At 68.8% G+C, this 19,786-nt stretch overlaps 1 protein-coding gene across 2 annotated transcripts; it reads right to left on the minus strand.

Moving 5' to 3' along the window:
• Positions 1-2,003: 2,003 nt before the first annotated feature.
• FASN (fatty acid synthase) lies at positions 2,004-19,714 on the minus strand. 2 transcript variants are annotated; one of them, XM_082705545.1, is made up of 42 exons: positions 19,397-19,714; positions 17,644-17,777; positions 16,846-16,998; positions 15,552-15,725; positions 15,235-15,435; positions 15,003-15,125; positions 14,799-14,914; positions 14,590-14,724; positions 13,601-14,072; positions 13,338-13,525; positions 13,050-13,239; positions 12,369-12,463; positions 12,116-12,250; positions 11,830-12,033; positions 11,562-11,677; positions 11,090-11,265; positions 10,799-10,990; positions 10,636-10,716; positions 10,331-10,519; positions 9,941-10,120; positions 9,649-9,852; positions 8,842-9,146; positions 8,218-8,610; positions 7,973-8,137; positions 7,773-7,891; positions 7,457-7,611; positions 7,120-7,323; positions 6,803-6,953; positions 6,539-6,717; positions 6,324-6,443; positions 6,078-6,200; positions 5,742-5,965; positions 5,443-5,644; positions 5,197-5,348; positions 4,993-5,084; positions 4,578-4,729; positions 4,226-4,471; positions 3,807-3,995; positions 3,368-3,598; positions 3,055-3,278; positions 2,867-2,965; positions 2,004-2,755 (listed from the first exon to the last, which is right to left on the minus strand). In XM_082705545.1, the coding sequence occupies exons 2-42, from the start codon at positions 17,768-17,770 to the stop codon at positions 2,366-2,368; spliced, it is 7,566 nt and encodes a 2,521-aa protein (XP_082561671.1). In that variant the 5' UTR covers positions 17,771-17,777; positions 19,397-19,714; the 3' UTR covers positions 2,004-2,365. The 2 variants fall into 2 exon arrangements, with proteins under 2 accessions (XP_082561671.1, XP_082561672.1); XM_082705546.1 differs by having other exon boundaries at positions 17,644-17,803; positions 19,397-19,600.
• Between the last annotated feature and the right edge of the window lie 72 nt (positions 19,715-19,786).

Below are 19,786 nucleotides of genomic sequence, written 5' to 3' on the forward strand. Positions count from 1 at the left end.
AGAGCCATCATAACCAGAGCCGAAGGCAGAGGCTTAACCCACTGAGCCACCCAGGCGCCTCTCCAGTTTTTCTTTAACCCGAGGATTCTTTAGCACTGAGATCTGAGGGGCGCCTGGGTGGCTCAGTGGGTTAAGCATCTGCCTTTGGCTCAGGTCATGATCTCGGCGTCCTGGGATTGAGCCCCGTCCTGTCCTGCTCAGCGGGGAGCCTGCCTCTCCCTCCGCCTGTGCCTGCCTGTGATCTCTCTCTCTCTCTCTGACAAACAAAAGAATAAGATCTTAAAAACAACAACAACAACAACAAAACATTGTGATCTGATTTCCACACACTTGAAGATAGTCTAGAGAACTTTTTGTTATTCTCGTTTTATTAATTGCGGCCAGAGAAAACATTTTCTAAAGTTGAATTTCTTTTTAACTTAACGGCACTGGTTTTATGACCCAGAATGTGTGCTCCCTTGGTAAATGTTCCACATCAATTTGAAAAGAACTGTTGTGCTGCTGCCCCGTGGGTGTTCTATCTCCACCAAGGCGAGTGGGCTGGTCACACCGTCCATCTGATTTACCCTGACATCCCGTCTCCGTGTCCTGCCAGTTCAGGAAGGACTTTTGGACTCTTCAACTTTCATTGTACATTTGTGGTTTCTCTTCGAATGTGTAACCTTGTCTCCTGTGACTTGGAGCCGTCACGGGGCATGGCGGCTCGGGGTTGTTACAGCCTTTCAATCAGCTGACTCTTTTACCTTTTTTCTCATTATGGAGGAACCCTTTATACCCCCAATGCATTTAAAAAAAAAATTTATTTATTTACTTGACAGAGATCACAAGCAGGCAGAGAGAGAGGAGGAAGCAGGCTCCCCGCTGAGCAGAGAGCCCGACGCGGGGCTCGATCCCAGGACCCTGGGATCATGACCTGAGCTGAAGGCAGAGGCTTTAACCCACTGAGCCCCCCAGGTGCCCCCCAGGTGTATTTTTTGCTCTGAGATCTGTTCCCTGTTGGCACATACAGAGCCATGTGCCAGAACAGCTCTTCCCAGGGCAGGAGATTCCAGGCAGGGACAGACCGCATCTGTGACTCTGTTGGTGGACGCCTGCTGGCCGTCCTGAGCAGGGCCAGCGTGAACACTGACACACACGTCTGTGCTGGCCCTGGTGTGCCATTCCTTGGGGCATATACCTAGGAGCATAACTGGTGGTTCACAGTAATTCTACGCTGAACTTTCTGAGAATACGGAAGAGCCCCTGTCTGTTCTGGTTTCAGCTCATCCCTCGAGAAGCCTGGTGGTAGACCTGATCCCCCGACCCTGGACTCCCTGGCTGCAGGGTCCAGCTTTCCCTGCTCATTCCCAGTTGGCCCAGAACTCACAGCTCTCCACACCCCACGGACCCACTGGGGTCTACCTCACCCCTTGGCTCTCGGGGTTCAGATACTCAGGGGACCTCCCTGCCCCCCGACTTCCTCAGATGCACCTCTGTCTACCCCAGCATCTTGGTCAGCCTCTTGTTTCAGCTTGGCTAGTTCTGCCGAGAGCAGCCTCGGGGTGGCTGGGAAGGCCGTGTGCCAACGAGAGTCACACGCGGGACCCCGACTCCGGGTCGAGAGCGCTCAGTCATGTGGGCGGGACCCTCAAGTGAGCAGAAGCCCTGGCGTCCCTGAGGAACAAGGAATCCTGGCCACACGCAGTGGCGCCGGGGACCCCACACTCGGCCTGGCCCATCTCTTCAGTCTGCAGCGGCGGACTATCTGCGTCCCCCTGGCTGTGTTCCCAGGAGAGCTCCCGCCTGGCCCTCCAGGAGCCAGGCCCTGTCCCTGTGTCTGAGGGCTGCGGGGAGCGGAGGGGCAGCCTGCCACCCCGGGTCCCCACGGCAGCTGTCAGAGGAGGGAAGGGTGACCGGAGGCCAGAGCTCAGGTGGGGTTCAACTGTGGGGAGGCCGGTGGGCGTTCACCAGGTCGGGGTAAAGACGCGGCCCTGGACACAGACAGTCACAGTAAATTCCAGAACTCAAGCAGCAATGTGGATCATGTTCTTGAAAAACGAATACAGACACACACAGACCGGGTGCCCGCGCGCCCTGGGCTGCTCCTTTCCACAGGCCCCTGCATCATGGGGGCCCCAGGGCTGGGGCTCCTGCACCCCCCCGCCTTCCCAGGGGGGACGAGGCCCTGGCGTCTCCCCAGCGACGCAATAAATAGGAGAACCGGAGGGACGAGCGGGGGCCAGACCCCCGCGGGCCCCACACGGCGCACCGCCCGCCGGCCGACCCTTCACAGACCCGGCAGGTCTCCGAGTCGGCGGCCCCGGCGGCCCAGGATGCGGGCGGGGTCCCACCGGCAGGACCCCAGTCCCCCGGGGCGTGGGGGCGGCTAGCCCTCCCGCACACTGACGCGGGGCTCGGCCAGGGTGCTGTGGATGATGCTGAGGATGGACTCCAGGCCGCTGCCCTCCAGCAGCGTGCGGTGGTCACCCTCGACCACGTGCACGGACACCTTGCCGTCGCACACCTGGGACAGGTTGTAGTCGGCGCCCAGGCCCTCGCCGTACAGGCTGCTGGTCTTGGCGCGCAGCAGCGTCACGTTGCCGTGGTAGGTGGCCCGCGGCGCGTACTGCTCCGCCGCACGCAGCTTGTGGTAGAAGGAGTGGGCGGCAAAGCTCAGCTGCCGGCGGTCCAGGCCGGCATGGCTGCGCACAATCAGGTCCACGGTGGCTGCCACGCGCTCCTCCAGGCCCCGGAGGGGCAGCAGCGCCTCGAGCACCTGCGGGCCGGGGCACAGGACAGCCGTGAGCGGCCCCCCGCCTGCGGGGTCCGCCCCCCACCCCTGAGCCCAGCCCTGGCCCCGCTCCCCGCCCCGGGCTCACCGACCCACCCTGTCGTGCTCCATGTCCACGAACTGCTGCACAAAGAAGCACATGGCCTCGGCCTCGGCCTCCGCCTCGCAGCCCAGGGTCATCTTGGCGCGGTAGCTCTGCGGAGGGACAAGGGGCCGCTGCAGCAGGGGGCCGGATGGGGGCGGGGCAGGGCAGGGGGAGCCCACCGACGCCAGGGGGGCCTCACCTGCGTGTAGGCCAGCACGTAGGAGTGCGAGCCGTCGAACAGGAAGAGGCTGTTGTGTGCGGGGGCAGGGCCGGGCTGCGCAGCCTGCAGCTGTGAGCACATCTCGAAGGCCACGCAGGCCCCGTACGAGTAGCCGGCGATGCGGTAGGGCCCCTCGGCCTGCACCTGGCGGATGCACTCGATGTAGTAGGCGGCCAGACTCTGGATGCTGTCCAGGGGCGCGGCTGCGGGGGAGGAGGAGGTCAGCGGCAGGCGGTAGGGGTGGGACGCGCCTCACTCGGGGTGGGGACGGCCTTGCAGGACGGGTCCCCACCTCGGGTGCACTGTAGGCCGTAGGTGGGGATGCTGAGCCTGGCAGCCAGGCTGTGGAACACGGTGACGGAGCCCTCGATGGGGTGCACCAGGAACAGCGGTCGCTCAGAGCTCTGCACCGAGTTGAGCCGCGTCAAGGTGGGGCCCTCCGGGTTCACCAGCAGGGTGCTCAGGTTCGGCTGGGTCTGCTGATGGGCCAGGCTGCTGTTCTTGGGCATGGCGTCCTCCAGCTCTGCAAGGAGGGGAGGGTGCTAGGGAGGCCCAGCGCTGGACAAGGGTGAGGCGCCCCAGGCCCCACAAAGGGCTTGCAGGAAGGGGCCCGATGGCCAAGCCCTGACCCGGGGGGTGGCTTCAGCTGCTCACGAGCCTGAGGGGCACCGGGGGCCGGGGGGGCCCAGGGACTCTCCCCTTCCTGCAGCTCCGTCCTCACAGCCACGCACCTTTCGACGGGCCACCCTTTGAAGAAAGCTCCTGCAGCTTGCGGAGCGAGAGCTGCCGGATGTCCCGCATGGACAGCAGCAGGTCGTGCTCGCGCTCCAGCATCTGCCGCACCTCGACGCCCATGAGCGAGTCCAGGCCCAGGTCTGCCAGCGTGCTGTCCAAGTTGATGGTGGCCAAGTCTCGGATGCCTGGGGACAGGGACTCAGTTGGCAGTTCGGGAGGCGGAGAGGGGGCCCGGGTGAGCGCAGCACGCCGGCGGCCGGGGCCCTTCCCAAACCACCGTTGGCCTGCTTCCCGCACGCAGCCCCCCACCCCGCCCTGTGCCGACCACGGGTGCCTGGCCTCTCCCGCAGCGAAGAGGCACAGCCTGTTCCCAGCCAGGACAACCGTGGTCAGCGGGGACGGTGGGCTCCCTCACCCAGGATGTGGGCCACGGCCTTCATGAGGTCCTGCTGGGCGCTGCTGTCTCCCTGGGTGGCGGCCTTCTTCTCAGCCAGCACAAAGCTGCTCAGGACGGGGTAGGGCTGGCTCAGGAACAAATCCAGCACCCCCAAGCAGGAGCTCATGCGCTGAGGCAGCGTCCCGCCGATGACCGTGTCGTTGGAGCCCATCCCCTCCAGGATGAGGCCCACGTCACCGATGGCGCCCCACTGCACGGCGAGGCCTGTGGGAGGACCAGGGCCAGTGGGCCAGGGTGAGAGGGGGCGCCCGTCGGGGGCGGGCGGTGGGGGCTGCCGGGCCGGGGGCGGGCGGTGGGGGCTGCGACCCACCTGGGAGCCCGTCGTGGCGACGCCTCTCGCACACACGCTCCATGGTCGAGTTCGCGAAGCCATAGTTGGTCTGGCCAGCATTGCCGCGTCCACAGCTCACGGACGAGAAGGCCACGAAGTAGTCCAGCTCGGGGCACGCCGCCCGGGTCACCCTGTGAGTGCTCGAGTCACACCCTGCCTGCTGGCCCGGCCCACCTGCCGCCACGCCCAGGAGCCCCCGCCTGCTAACCCTCCTCCACGGCCCTGAGCCCCCAGCTCAGGCCCCCGCAGAGGCCTGTCGCCTGGTCCCCGAGTGGCAGTGGGAATTGTGCTGGGATGCAGGCAGGGCACGAGACAGCTGCTCCCGGCACGCGCCAGGTCAGGGCCAGGCCGCGCTGGGGGACGGGGACAGGGCTGAGAGGGCTGGACACCTCACCTGTCCAAGTTCACGGTACCACTGTACTTGGGCTTGTTGACGTCCTGGAAGAGCTCAGGAGTCTGATTCTCTAGCACGGCGTCTCTCAGGACCTGGGAGTCAGGGACTCTTAGCAGCTATCCTGACCTCATGGCTCTGGAGAGCGTGGCCTGGGAGGGCCTTCCCTGGGGGGCCTGCTCGGGAACCCTTCAGAGTCACACTCACCACGGCCAGGTTGAAGACGCCGCCCACAGGCCCCAGCTGCGTGGCCTCCGCGATGAGGCTCCGGGCCCCGTCGAGAGAGCTGGCGTTGCTGGTGGACACCAGGACCTGCACGCCCTGGCGTCTCCACTCGCGGACTTGCTTGGCCTGGTAGCCTGCAGGACACGGGGCAGCGCGGTTGGGCTCCCTGGGCTTCTAGACCCGAGAGCGCAGAGCTGAGCGGGCGTCCCAGCCCTCAGACCCGCTCACCTGTGCGGATCCCGGAGCGAGAGGTCAGCACGAGCTTCTGGGCGCCGCGCAGCACAAGCCAGTGGGCCAGCTCCAGGCCGAAGCCGCCCAGGCCGCCCGTGATGATGTAGCTCTTGTGGGCTGGGCAGAAGGTCTTGGACACCGCGGTCATCAGTGTGGGCCTGGGCACCTGTGGCCCTGCCTCTGGCTCCTCCTTGAGCACCTGCGGCCCAAGCAGCAGCCCAGCTCAGGCCCGACCGAGGGGCGGGGCGGGCGGGGGGGCGGGGGGAGAGCCGGGGGGCCCCAGGGGCCGCACTCACCTGCACCACCACTTTGCCGATGTGCTTCCCCTGGGCCATGAAGCGGAAGGCGTCCTCCACCCGGTGCTTGGGGAACGTGGTGCACTTGAGGGGCCGCACCACGCCGTCGCGAATGCCCGCCCGCAGCAGGGTCGCCACCTCCCGCCAGCCGCTGCCCACGTCGTCCAGGAGCGAGTCCAGCAGGATGCCGTGGAAGGTCACGTTCTTCAGGAAGACCGCCATGCCTGCGCGGGCGGGGGGAGGGCTCAGCACTCGCGGCAGCCCCTCCGCGGCCGACCCTGCGGACCGCGCCCAAGTGCGAGGCTCCCGCTGCCCGCCGCCCGCCGCCCGCCTCACCCAGCTGGTGGTTGTTGGAAAGGTCGAATTTGCCGATCTCCAGGAAGCGGCCGTGCATGGCCAGGCAGCGCACGCTGGCCTGCAGCTTCTCCTCCGCCAGAGAGTTCAGAACCAGGTCGACACCTTAGGGGTGGGGGTAAGAGAGGTCCTCCCATCACCACCGGGCCCAGGTCCAGAGTGCCCGACCTGGCCCCCGCCTAGGCCCGGGCAGGAGGCGAGGGTGGCTGTGCTGGGGACACCGCTCACCCTTCCCGGCCGTGTGCCGTAGCACGTGCTGTTCGAAGGACGTGTCCCGGGAGTTGGCAAAGCTGGTCTCGCTGAGCTGGGGGAACCTGGCCTGGAGATACGCCCGCTTCTCGGCAGACCCTGGCAGGGAGAGGCGCGTGCCGCTGAGCCTGGCTGTGGGGCCGGGGTCGGCGGGGGGTGCAGCCCTGGGCTCCCGGGAGGGCTGGCGGGCTTACCCACGGTGGTGAAGACACGGCAGCCCAGGCTCAGGGCGATGGCGATGGCGGCCTGGCCCACACCGCCGGAGCCCGAGTGGATGAGGACCGTCTCCCCGCGCCGCATGCGTCCCCGCACCATCAGCGAGTAGTAGGCGGTGGCGTACACCACGGGCACAGACGCGGCCTCCTCTAAGGTCCTGCGGGCGCCGCACAGGATATCAGCTTGGCCTGAGGCTTGGCCGCAGCCAGCAGGGCACCGGGCTCAGAGTCCCCCCGACTCACCAGCTGGACGGCACATCCCACAGGAAGTCCTCCGACAGCAGGACGGAGGTGGCCAGGCCTTCAGCCGGCACGAGCCCCATCACGCGCTTGCCACTGGCGTCCCGGCCAGAGAACTCCATGCCCAGCATACAGTCCCGGGAGGACCATTTCCCTGGGGGCAGACGGCGGTGGTGAGCCCTGCGTCTCCCGGGGGCGGGGGGGCAGTGCACAAGCTCAGGCACCAGGAGCCCCCGGGTCCCGAATGCTGCGATCGAGGACCCTCCTCCTCCCAGCCCCTGGCCCAGAGCGTCTGCCGCGGCTGAGGATGTGCTCCGCACCTGGGATGGCGTCGGGGGACAGCTTGCCCGTAGCCAGCATGATGTCTCGGAAGTTGAGGGAGGCGTAGTTGACGGTGCAGAGATGCACACTGGGGTCAGTGGGCTGGGTGTGGCGCAGGGGCGAGCAGACCCAGCGGATGGAGGAGAGGTCCCCCCGGGTGAGAACGTTGACAAAGGCGTGCTCGGTCTGCTCCTCCGGCAGGCCTGACGGCAAGAGGGAAGCGGGGCTGCCACGGGGGCTTTCCGGCCAGGGCCCCCCAGGCCCCATCACCCTCAGCCCACCCAGGTACAATGCAGGGAGCTGGTGGGGATCAGGGAGTCATCTCGGGGCGCTCACCGTGCTCCAGTGGGAAGTGGCGGAAGGCCCCCCAGGCCCCGTCGCGGTAGACATTCATCACGAGGTCCCCCTGCAACACCTTCTGCAGCTCCGAGGAGCCTGGGTCCATCTTGGGGGTGGGGGACGTGCTGCTGAGGTTGGACACCAGGATGCATCTGGGGGCAGCCAAACAGGTGAGGGAGGCTGGAGAAGAGGAGGGAGTGGGGGGGGAGAGGGCAGAGGAGGGAGAGGGAGGGAGCAGTGGAAGGGTGGGGGCAGGAGAGGGAGAGAGGCCGGGGCCGGGGTGGGGGCCTGCAGCCCCGGGGCTGTCCCTCACCGAACCCGCTGCCCGCCGGGCTCCCGGCGGAGACAGTTCACCATGCCCACGACGCCCGAGGTGGGGCAGCTGACGGCCGTCAGCCACACGGGTCGGGAGGTGTCGTCTGCCAGGATGCTCTGCGGGATGAGGAAGGGTTGGCGTCGGAGTGGGTCCCCAGGCCCGCGAGGGCGGCGCTGGGCGGCCCGGCAGACACTGACCTTCAGGGAGTCCACCCAGCGGAAGCTGGTGTCCTCCACGGGCAGGAAGATGGGGCTGCCCTGCGGGGCCGGCCGGCGGCACAGGAAGAGCGCGGAGCCGTAGAAGGACCTCTTCAGGGCCACCAGATGCAGGGACGCCTGGGCAAACAGCCTCTCCCACTCATCCTGCGTTGGGGGCGGGGTCAGTGCTGGGCCCGCCCCCAGCGCCCGCGCCCACGCCCCCGGCCCCCAGCCCGCCTCTGCACCTGGCTCAGGAGGCTCTGCTGGCCTCCCTGCGGCTCCGGGCAGGTGAGGAAGGCGACGGTCTCACCCAGGGGGTGTCCTCTGAGCAGGGTGTGCAGCAGCAGGAAGCCACCCTCCTTGAGAGCGGCCGCCATGTTGCTGAGGGCCGTGGCTGGGTCATGGAGTGTGGCCACGGCACAGTTGCACACCAGCAGGTCAGCCGGGCCCAGGCTGCTGGGGACCGGGCCCGCAGGGTCCCACTGCTCCTGGGTCAGGTTGTACTCCTGCAGCTTGGCCTGGGCGGCCTCCAGGGCCTGCGGGTGGCGGTCCGTGGCCGTGTAGTCCAGCTGGAGCATGGGCTGGGTGCTGAGCAGCAGTGGGATGCGGGAGTAGAGGCAGCCGTCGCCAGCCAGCACCTGCAGGCGGGGAGAGCATCCTGGCCCAGCGGCCCCCCCGGCAGACACCCGGGTCCAAGCTGGCGGATGTCTGCCAGGATGGCCCACCCTGCTGCAGAGAACGCCAACGTGTGTCCTCCCCCCAGCCCACCTTCAACCAGGGCAGAAAGGTCAAGGACAGAAGGGCAGCCTCGGCACAACCTCCAACCGGTTGACACCCGAGCCTGCTTGGACCCGGCTCCACACACCCACCTCGACGACGCGCATGCGGAGGCTGGTCAGGTTCTCCAGGGAGGTGTCCACGCAGGCCTTGAGCGCCGGGGCGTCGAGCAGGCCGCAGAGCAGCGGGTCGTTGTGCAGCAGGGGCCTCTGCTGGGCCAGCAGCTGGCTCAGCTCCATCTGCAGGCTCCCGTTGAGCTGGAGCTGACAGGCGGCGGCCAGCAGCTGCGGCAGGCCCTGCTGCGGGGGCTCCCGGGGGACCTGAGCCCCGTCCAGTCCCGGCACCACCATCTTCAGCCCCTGCTGGGCCACCTTGGTCTGCAGGGCCTGTGCCAGCCCTAAGAAGGGGAGAGACGGCCACTAGGGAAGGGTCCCACCTGCACCAGTGTCCCCGGAGCCCCGCTCGGAGCAGGCTCCGTGGCTAACCAGGCCCGCCGCCGGGTCCTCCAGGGCCGGGAGCCAGGCTTCTGGTATCATGGAGGCATGAGCTCCGCAAAGGGCAGATTCCCTACAGAGCGCAGGCTCGGCGCCCCACAAGTTGTCCCCCACCCATCGGCGCCGGGGTGAGGACGGGGTGCAGTCTGCTGGGCCAGGCCACCCAGCCCCCACCCCCCGCGATGGCTGGCTGGGGACCGAGGCCAGAAGAACGAATCTGTCCTCGTGCCCTGGGCCGACCCTGAATGCCGGGGGCCTCTCGAGGAGGCGGGTTTCCACTCCTTGTGAAGCAGGAGGCTGTCGAGCTGGAACGGGTCCGGCGAGGGGCTGCGTGGGCAGGGGAGACTCCCTCTCGCCAGAGGCAGCGGTGAAGGGCGGGGCACAGACGCAGGGATCGGGACTCACCCCTGCACAGCTGCAGCTCCTCCTGCAGGGCCGTGTCTCCGGCCAGGAGCCCCCCCTCCACGTGTGGGGTGAAGCAGAACTTCTCCAGCACGGGGGCCAGCTGTTCCTGCTGCCGCCGCGGGGCCACGGACGCGTGCAGGCCCGAGATGTGGGCGCCCCCGGCCACCGTGCTATTCAGGCAGCTGCTCACCACCACGTCGGCCACTGTGGGGGACAGGCAGGGGCAAGTTGGGGGCGTGCGGGCCGTGGTGGCCGGGGGCACAGTGGGGCAGGGGCCGGGACACGGGGCTACCTTGGGCCTGGCCCTTGAGCGAGTACACCTTCCGCCGGTGCGTGGCAGGGTCGATGTGCAGGGAGATGATGCGGGTGGGCAGGCGCAGGCTGCGCTGGGCCGCCCCCAGGATGGAGAGCTGCAGCATGGCGTCCAGAAAGGTCACCCAGTTGTCCTTCCACAGCAGCTGGCCTGCGTTGCCTGTGGCCGAGGGGCCGTCAGCGTGGCCGGGCCGGGCCTCTCGCACTCACGGCACCCTCCCCTCCACGTGCCCCCTCACACCCTGTACAGCCTCCCCCAACCCCCGTCCCCACCCCCACCCCCACGACGGCTCCCGGGTGCCGTGTGGCCTGAAGGGAGGCAACCCCAAGGCTTGTTCCCTGCCCCTCCCATGAGAACGTGGCACCCTACCTTCAAGGTTGGCCTCCAGGACACCCTGGAAATGGGGGCCATAGTCATAGCCGCGCAGCCGCAGCTCCTTATACACGTCCCCCTGGGACAGGCAGAACGCAGCCGTGGGGTCCGTGGGGTCCGTGGGATCCGGGCCGTCCTGGCTGTCGAAGAGCTTGGGGTCGGGGTCCTCCCACTGGTACACCTTCCCTGGGGTGAGAGCAGAAAAGCCTGAGGCGCGTCCCACGGACCTGGCCGCCAAGGGCCCCCCCAGGGACAAAGCCCTCCCGGAGAGCCTGGGGCCCAGCCAGATGCCCGCTGCTCACCGCTCACGATCAGGTTGCCGTTCTCAGACACCTCGAAGGTGCGGGAAGCCTCCAGCAGCCGCACTTCCAGAGCCACGGTCCCTGTGGACAGCAAGGCTGGCGCTGAGCCACGGGGGTCGGCCGTCGGCTCCCCTGCCCTCGCCGGGTGGCCGCCCCGCCTCACCGGTCTTGGGCAGGATGGTGGCTTGGTGCAACGTCACTCCCTCAAACACCACAGGCAGGTCATCCATGTTCTGGCTCAGGGAGCGCGCCAGCGTCTTCCACACCAGGCACAGGTAGCCGGTGGCAGGGAAGAGTACTCGGCCGTCGATGCAGTGGTCCACCAGGTAGTGGTCGGGGGACTCAGGACTGGTGTCTGTGTGGGCTGAACCTTAGTGCCGGCGCCTGGGCGGGCGAAGACAAGCCCTGCCAGCGCCCGCGGCCCGGCCCTAGGCTCCCCTCAGCCCCTCCTCACCAATGCTGTAGACGGTGGCCGCGGAGGAGCCGCTGGAGCCGCTGGGGAAGTCGCCGGCCGCAGGCACGTCCCAGGTCTGACTGTGGTCCCACTTGATGTGGGGGGAGATGAGGGGGGTCCCCCGGGGCACCGGGACCTCCATGGGTGGATACAGGCCGTTGGGGTTGGCATCAATGCTAGTGGAGAGGGCACGGCGTGAGGTGCCGGCCGGGGCGGGCGGCCTGGCCCGGGACTGCCCCGTCATACCCACAGCCAGTGGTCGCCCACGAGGCCCCGGAGGCCACCCGGATGGGGTGCAGTGGGGGCCGTAGCAAGGGAGCTTGGGGTGGCCTGGCACCCACCTCCCACTTCCTGGGGATGACTTCACGGCCGCCGAGCGGCCCTGTACAAATGCTTTGCTGTCGGGGAGACGCTCCGGGTGGCCCGCTCCACCCTGCCCCCTCCCAAGCCCTTCCCCGGCGAGGCCACCCACCCCAGCAGGTGCAGCCTGCCCACGCTCCTGAGGAAGAACTCCAGGTTGTCCGTCTGGTCCTTCTTCATCAAGGGGACGATGGTGCAGCTAGACTTGAGGCCTCTCTTCAGGACGGCCTGGTGGGGCAGACGGGCTCGACCTTCCTCACTGGCTCCCACCTGCCCCCAGGCCCAGACCTTCGGCTGCTCTTGGCCGATGCCCCGAGACCAGGGTCCCTCCTGGGACCGGCCGGCCTCCCCCGCTCCCGCCCCCCGGGCAGGGTGTGCACCTGCAGCAGCGCGTGCGGGGCGATCTCCAGCACCACGGCGTGCTCGGGCACGTGGTAGAGCGCCTCCTGGAACAGCACCGGGCTCACGAGGTTGTTGACGCTGTACTCCGCCGAGGACGTGCGGGCCAGGCTGCCCTGCCACTGGGCCTCGGGGATGGAGGTGCTGAGCCAGCGCGCTGAGCGCGGCCTAGGCTCCCGGATCACCTGCGCACATGGCCCGGTCAGTGCGAGGCCGTGGCTGCCGCCGCCCTGCCTCTGCGCAGCCCCCCGAGGGCAGCCGGCCCACCTTCTTGAGCGCCTGCAGCAGCGTGGGGGCGATGGCCTCCATGAAGTAGGAGTGGAAGGCCATGCCGCCCGTCCGCACCTCCTTGGCAAACACACCCTCCTCCTTCAGCTGCTCCAAGAAGGCGACCATCTCGGCCTGAGGACAGAGGTGTCTGGACTCTATGGTGCACCACGCCAGCTGCCTGGCCCTGCGCAGAGCCGCCCCCGAGGGACAAGGAAGGGACCCGGGGACGCGCCTGGCCTCGCGGGCCCACCTGTGGTCCGGAGATGGTCACCGTGTCTTCGGAGTTGTGGCAGGCGGGCACGATGCCGGGGGGGCAGCGCTGCTTACACTCCTCCCAGGACAGGCCTGTGGGCAGGGGTGGCCTCAGGGGGCGGGCTGTGGAGAGCCAGGCGCACACCCCCCACCCGCTGCGAGGACGGTGCCGCCCCAGGCGGGCCCTAATGAGGGGTGTGGTAATGACCACCGCGGAGCGGGGCCTTTACGGGCACTTTCGCTCCTGCCGCGTTTGATCTCAAGGGAAGGTGTTCTCTCTGTTGTCCCGTGGGTGGACAGCTGGGTCTCAGACACTGGGACTTGGCCTCCCCCGTCAGCACCTCAGGGAGGTGGCTCTTGGAGGTAACCCTCCTGTCTCCAGCCCAGCCCGCCCAAAGCACGAGCAGGTGCCAGTCGAAGGCAGCCACGGCGATCCGCTCCGACACCGACTCTCCCGAAAGCCCTCGGGCTGCTTGCCTACAGGTGGGAGCCGGTTCTCAACCCCACATGGCTTCAGCCCTCCCTGGGGCTACTGCGCCGGGTTGACAGACGGCCGCCATGCTGCACCCAACAGGTGCTAGGGTGGGTGGCCGCCTCTGCCCCGTGGGGACATACGGACACTCCCACCCCGGACCCCCAGGCTGGCAGGGGGAGGATGGGGGACCTCGGGGATACCCACCCACGGCCGCCATGGCTCCCGGAGGAATGCTGGCCTCCTTGATGCACTGGCCCCGCCAGTAGGCGGTGAGGATGGTCTCCTCCCGAGTGAGACAGCCGTCGGCGTAGCCGCAGGCCACCTCCCCCAGGGAGTGCCCAATGATGCCGTCCGGCCGCACGCCCATGGAGGTCAGCAGGTCTATGAGAGCGATCTGGGGAGGGGGAGACGTGACACGTCACGCCAGTCCGGCCACCAGCTCCGTCCAGCAGCCCCATCCTGCCCACAGGCTGTTGGGCCCCCAGGGCACACCTGGATGGCGGTGAGACTGACGAAGGCGTGGACGAGGTCGTCAAAGGTGGCCTCGTCCTTGCTCAGGAGCAGCTCAGACACCTGCAGACCCAGGGGCTTCACGACCTCATCGGAACGCAGGATGGACTCCCGGAAGCCGTGCAGGCGCATGAGGCTCGACCCCATTCCGTGCCACTGCGTGCCCATCCCTGTCCCAAGGAGATGGGTCAGGGCTGCCGGCCGCCCGGCGCCCACTCTCCCCCAGGACGGGCCCGGGCTCTCACCGGAGCAGATGAACCAGACCGGACGCGGGCCGGGGGGCAGCTGCGGCACCTCCTGCACCTCCAGGCCGCCGTCCTGCACCCCCAGCATCGTGAAGCCCCGGAAGGGCATGGCGGCGGGGGGGCTGCCCGCGATGTCGTTGAGCATGCTCACGAAGGCCGGGTCCCGGTGGTGCCGGTGACCCTGCTCCAGCAGGCAACGCACGGCCTCCGCAGTGCGCCCGCTGGCCCGCAGCAGACGGGGCAGGGTGATGTGCGGGGTGGATGGCGAGGGCGGCCGTGAGTTGGGTCTGAGGACGACGTGCACGTTGGAGCCTCCAAAGCCGAAGGAGTTGATGGCCACGATGCCGCCGCGGACAGGCAGGGGCCGGTCCACCACCTGCAACCGCCCTTCCCGCAGGGCGGGGATCTCAGGGTTCGGGCTGCAGAAGTGGAGGTTGGGGGCCCAGAGCCCGTGTTCCAGGGACAGCAGCACCTGCGGAGGCTCGCAGTCAGCGGGGCAGCCGGCCCCGCAAGCTCAGCACTGGTGCCGGAGGCCTGCCTGTCCCCAGCCTCAGCCCACCACGGTGCAGGGACCCAACGATCTGACCTCAAGCCCCTTCCCTTCTCTGGGCCTCCTGCCTTCACCCGGGGCCCTGTGGTGGCCCCCGGATGGGTGGGCTGTGGGCCTAGACACAGAGGCACCGCCCCCCACCCCCGCCAGGGCTCCCTCCAGGTCCCAGTTCTTGCGGAAGCCACAAACGGGTGACTACGTCAGCCGGAAGAAACCTAGAGCACCGGCAGCTACAGCGCGGGCTCTCCCCACAGGCCACCTGGTCCTCGCTGCCCCCTATTCTGGCTGAGTGTCTGACCCACAGAGAGCAAGGGGGGAGACCGGTCATCGGCCTGGCCCCTGCTGCCTGGGCCTCCGTGGCTCACGCCCCTCGAGCATAGCCGTGGGACCCCCCGACCCCGGCCTGGCAGGCAGGACGGCTCTGGACTCGCCCACCCACCTTGGCCAGTGCCGCCAGCCCTGAGGCGGGCTCTGGGTGCCCCATGTTCGACTTTGTGGACCCGATCAGCAGCGGGTCCCGGCGGGTGGTGCAAAGGGCTCGGTCAATGCCGTTCAGCTCCTGGGGGTCACCCACCTGTGGAGGACAGGAGGAGGGTCAGGACCCCAGCTGAGTGCCTCTCGGGCGCGGGGTGCTAGCGGGGCGCTCACCTTGGTGCCCGTGCCATGGGCTTCAATGTACTCCAGGGACTCTGGGGTCAGCCCGGCCGGCTCGTACAGGGAGCGGATGAGCTGCTCCTGCGCCTCCCCAGAGGGGAAGGTCACACCTGCAGGACGAGCAAGGCCTCAGCCCCCGGCCAATGACCCCTCGTGGTAGCCCGGCCCGGGGCCCCTCCGACCCCCGCTGGCACCCACCTTGCTCCTTGCAGCCGTCGGTGTTGGTGCCGGCATTCAGGATGGTGGCGTACACGCGCCGGGCCAGGGACTTCTTGGTCAGCAGCATGACCACCACGGCCTCTGCGCGGCAATAGCCGCTCCCTGCGTGCAGAGCGCCGGTGAGGCCCAGGGCGCTGCAGACCCTCAGCCCCCAGGCCAGGTGCTCTGGGGCTGCCGCCCAGCCCATCCCCTGCCACCCGCCGCCGCTCACCAGACTCATCGAAGGACCTGCAGACGCCCTCGGGGCTCAGCATGCCCAGCTTCATGAACTGCACGGACGTGTTGGGCTTGAGCAGGATGTTGATGCCGCCCACGATGGCACTGGGGCACTGCCCGCTGTGGATGGCCTGGTACGCGTTCTGCAGAGCCATGAGGCTAGACGAGCACGCCGTGTCCAGAGCAATGCTGGGCCCTGGGGAACAGCACAGTGCGGGGGCCCAGTGGCGGAAGCCGCATGGCCTCCCCTGGGAGCCCCGGCCAGCCATCCTGGGGGAACCAGGGGCTCGGAGGGGCTGAGCGGGCACCCACCTTTAAAATCAAAGAAGAAGGAGAGACGGTTGGCCATCATGGCCCGCTGGCAGCCCACCATGCTGTAGCCCAGGAGAGTCTCGGGGTCTCGGCTGAGGGCCTCCGAGGCCTCGGAGCCGCTCACGCCCACCCAGACACCGGTGTGTGTCCCTCGGAGTGATGCTGGGTTGATGCCTGCAGGAAGCAATGGTGAGACCTGGCGGCTGGGCCTGATGTCCAGCTCTGGGGCAAGTCCTCCCCTTGTGGCCCGACTCTGGAGGGGCCTGAGCCGAGCAGCCAGCCCAGCTGGGGTGGAAGACCGGGAACTCGGGGCCCAGGAGACAGGTGGGGCTCCAGGCTCTGGGTCAGGCAGAGGCCCGAGAGAGCTGGAGGGGAGGATAGAAAGCAGCATTGTCTTCAGGACACTCCCCTGGCCCCTGGTGTCACCAGTAGGGTCTGGCAAGCCCCAGGACCAATGAGCACCCGAGCGCCAAGGGCAGCCCTAGGACAGGCTCAGATAAGGAAACAGAGGGAGACAAAGGCTGAGTGTCCAGGCTGAGAAAGGAGGGAGGGACCCCAGCCAGCCCCCAGGGAGCGGTACCCAAGGTCTCCGCTTGCCCTTCACCCCAGGGAGCTCTGTGCTGGCGACACTGTTGAGTTCAGGGCCCGGGGGCCGGCCGGCTGTGGGGCAAGCGAGCGGGTAGGCCAGGACTGCCCGCCTGCAGTGCGATGGGTCGGCCCCCTGCTCCCCCTCAGGGCCGGGCTCTTGCCACCCACCTGCCGAGTGCCACGCCCATGAGGCCAGCCTCCTCTCCCCACCAGGCAGGGCTCCTAGGCCCCTGGGGTGGTAGGGACCGGTCTGTGCCCCGTGACAAGGGACAGCTGTCTCAGGGCACTTGTACAAGGCCAGACACAGCCCAGAGAAGGGGAGAGTGGAGGGCACGCGTCCTGGGGGCCGGCCCCCACCTCCCGGTCTGCCTGGCACTCCACCCTCGCCCCAAGAGCAGCTGTCCTCTGGGGAGGGAGAGGACTGGGGCGTCAGGGCATGCCAGGGACACCTGCATGTTGTGAAACCTCAACCTGCTCCCAGGCCCACGCCTCCCGCACCGCCCTGAGCCCACGGGCCCTGAGCCACAGCCCCAGAGAGCCGCAGCGCCTTGGGCTGCCTCCTTGGTATTTCTGTGTCTTTAGACTTCTGCTTTTAGACGTGGGAAGAGGCAGTGATGTCATGATTTCTGGAGAGGTGGGAACCTCAGGGACGGGGCCCCCAGCCCCAAGGAGGCCACGGCCGGCCCGCAGCCGCATGGGGACCCACCTCCATCCAAGATGGCCTCGTAGGTGGCCTCCAGCAGCAAGCGCAGCTGGGGGTCCATCGTGTGAGCCTGCTTTGGGTGGACCCCGAAGAAGGAGGCGTCGAACTTGGACAGGTCCTTCAGCTTGCCGGACCGCCTGGGCAGGCCGTAGAGCCCTGCGGACAGAGGCAGTGGAGGGCTGTGGGACCCCAGGGACCAAGGACGAAGTCCCTGCCGTGACGGGGGGGCATGAGCTCCTGAAGAAGACTGGGCAGGGGCCAGTGCTACTGGGTCTCGGGGGCCCTGTGGGCGACACCAGCCCTGCTTCTGAGCAGGGGCCCCACTGGGCAGCCATGTGGGAGGTGGCCTCGGAGCAGAGCACAGTGGGGACGGGGCTTCCTCACTCCCCACGGCCCCAGCCGGAGACCCCTGCCTGCCCTAATGCTGCCTGGCGGCAGCGGCCAGCCCAGCCCCAGCGGCTGACTCACACCCCGCAGATCAGGTACAACGGCTCCACGGAAGAACCTCCTGGGCGGGAGGGAGTCAAACCAGCTTCCCGAGAGAACCTGGCATCTTATCTGGCAGTGCCTGGCTGGGCTCTGAGGGACAGGGTGGTGGGCGGTGGGACCAGGGGTGCCTGCCCCACCTGGCCTCACCCTGGACCTGCCCCCCCAGTGGGTCACCTAGCTCGGCCATGCCCAGGCTTGGCTCTCAGTCCCCAGCTTTGCCTCGGGGTCCAGGGCCTCTGCCGCTGGGACGGGGGCTCAGGCTGGAGCCGGTCTGCGCGGTGTGGGAGGCGAGTGCAGGGGCCACCCACTCACCAGCCTTCCACCTCCTGTCATCATCTGTCACCATGTCTATGCCGCCGATGAGATTGGTCCAGAACTCCTGCAAGTTGTCCGACTCGGGCAGCTTCCCGGACATACCAGCGATCACCACCTCCTCCATGGCTGTTCTGTACAGGGAGGGCAGTGTGGGGGCCTGGAGCTGGTCAGCTGCAGGAGCCACACCACCAGGATGCAGCCTCCCGCCCTCTCCCCGGGCTTCCCGACCCCACAGCACCACCTATGGGTCTGAGAGCACTGAGACCACGATCCAGGTGGCCAGCTCCTGCGCCCTGCACTGGCCAGGACAGAAGCCCCGGGTGCACGGGGTGGGGGTCCATGGCGGTCCAGCCAGCCCTTACTCGTCATTAGGAGGATCGGGCTCTCTAGCCTTTGGCACTGACCTGTCCCATGTGGGACCCTGGCCTGGGTGACTACCCCGTGGCCCTGCTGCCCTGTACTGTGGGCAGGTGGGCTCTGCACCCACCTGCTGGGATGCTCCTGGGACAGGGCCATCCCGGAAGGGCCAAACTCTTCCCGGGACGGGGCCACTTGGCCCTCATTCTGTTGGGAGCTGACCCAGGGAATCAAACAAGCAAAAGAGGGTCCCAAAGTCGGAGGGGAAAGCAATATGCGAGTTGGGGGAGTACCGGCCCACACGGACCAGTGGGCCCTGCCCCCCACACGCCAGCTTGCTCTCCACTAAGGGCAGCCCATGGACTGCCAGGGTTTGGGAGGGACATGGGGGTCCCAAGTGCAGAGCCCCTGCAGGTGGATCCACCCTGGTCTGACCACCCAAGCAGGGTCCAACCTGGGAGACCCATCCTTGGTTGAGGGGCAGGGCAAGTGCTGCTCACGCCTGCACACCTGTGCAGGTGAGGCCTCAGGACACCCCCCCGGCCACCTCTGCACAGCCCGACCACCCAGGGCCCCCTGCGTGGAAAGCCCCCACCCCCCTGAGCACGGGCGCTCCTGGGCGGCTCCCGGAGGAGGGGGCAAAGCCAGGCTTGGTCCGGCCACTTCCGCCAAGGCCTCAGGGCCTCGTGGCGCTAAGGACCAGCGGACACGCCAGTCTCCGGCTGCCCCGGGTCCCCGGGCCTCTCCGAGCAAGGGCGCGCGAGCGGAGAGCAGCGTCCTCGTCGCGTGGCCCCGCGTGCCCGAGTCCCGGCCCGGAGGGAGCCCCCATCCCCAGCGCCGCATAAAGAGCCCTTGGGCGGCCGGGGCGGCCCGGTTCGGGGGCGGCCGCTGCCTCCAGAGAGCGCCCGCGGTCCCCCTACTTGCTATTCACCGAGCGCGGCGCGGCCCGGGCAGGGGCTGGAGACCCCGCGGCGCCACCTCGCCTCGCCGCCCGCCCGCCCTCCGGCGCTTGGGGCTCCGCGCGGCGCCCACGTGACGCGAGCCGGCTCCCCCCGCCGCGGCCCAACACCCCGGCCGCGGCCCTCGGCACCGGGGCTGCGGGATGCGGCCGGGCGCTGCGGGCCTCGTGGCCCAGCCCGCGACCAAAATGGCTGTTCGCGGCGCGCCCGGCGTCCGGCCTCGCCCTCGCCCACCCGCCCCGCCGGCCCCCGGCGCCCCGCGCACCCACAGCGGGCGCTCGGAGTCCGCGGCCCGACGGCCCGACCCCTCCCCGCGGGAGCGCCCCGAGACCGCAGCGTGCGGGCCGCCGCCCCGGCCCCCCAGCGCCCCGGGCCCCGCCGCCGCCCCGGCCCCCCCGGCCCCCGTCCCCCGGGCCGCGCCGGGCCGCTCGTACCTGGTCTGGCGCGGGCGGCGGAGCGGGCGGCGGAGCGAGGATGGAGCGGGCGGCGGAGGGGAGGCCGGGCCGCTGCCGTCTCTCTGGCTCCCTCTAGGCCGGCGCGACTCTATTTAACCGCGGCCGTCCCCGCGCGGACACGCCACATGGGCTGACAGCTTGGCTGCGCCGCCCAGGCCAATGAGCGTCGGGGCTGCGCCCCGGGACCCGGCGCGCCGCCGCCGATGGGGTGATGCCGCGCGCCGCCGAGCCGCCGGGACCCCGCGCGGGGGCGCGCAGCCGCGGGGAGCCGGGCGCTCGGGGGGCGCCGGGAGGGGCGCCTCGGCACCCGCCCCCACCCCCCACCCCCGCCCCCGGCTTCCGAGCCCCGCCCCGCGGGCCCCCGCGCGG

Source organism: Mustela nivalis (assembly GCF_964662115.1).
Source record: "Mustela nivalis genome assembly, chromosome: 17".
Taxonomy (NCBI): Eukaryota; Metazoa; Chordata; class Mammalia; order Carnivora; family Mustelidae; genus Mustela; species Mustela nivalis.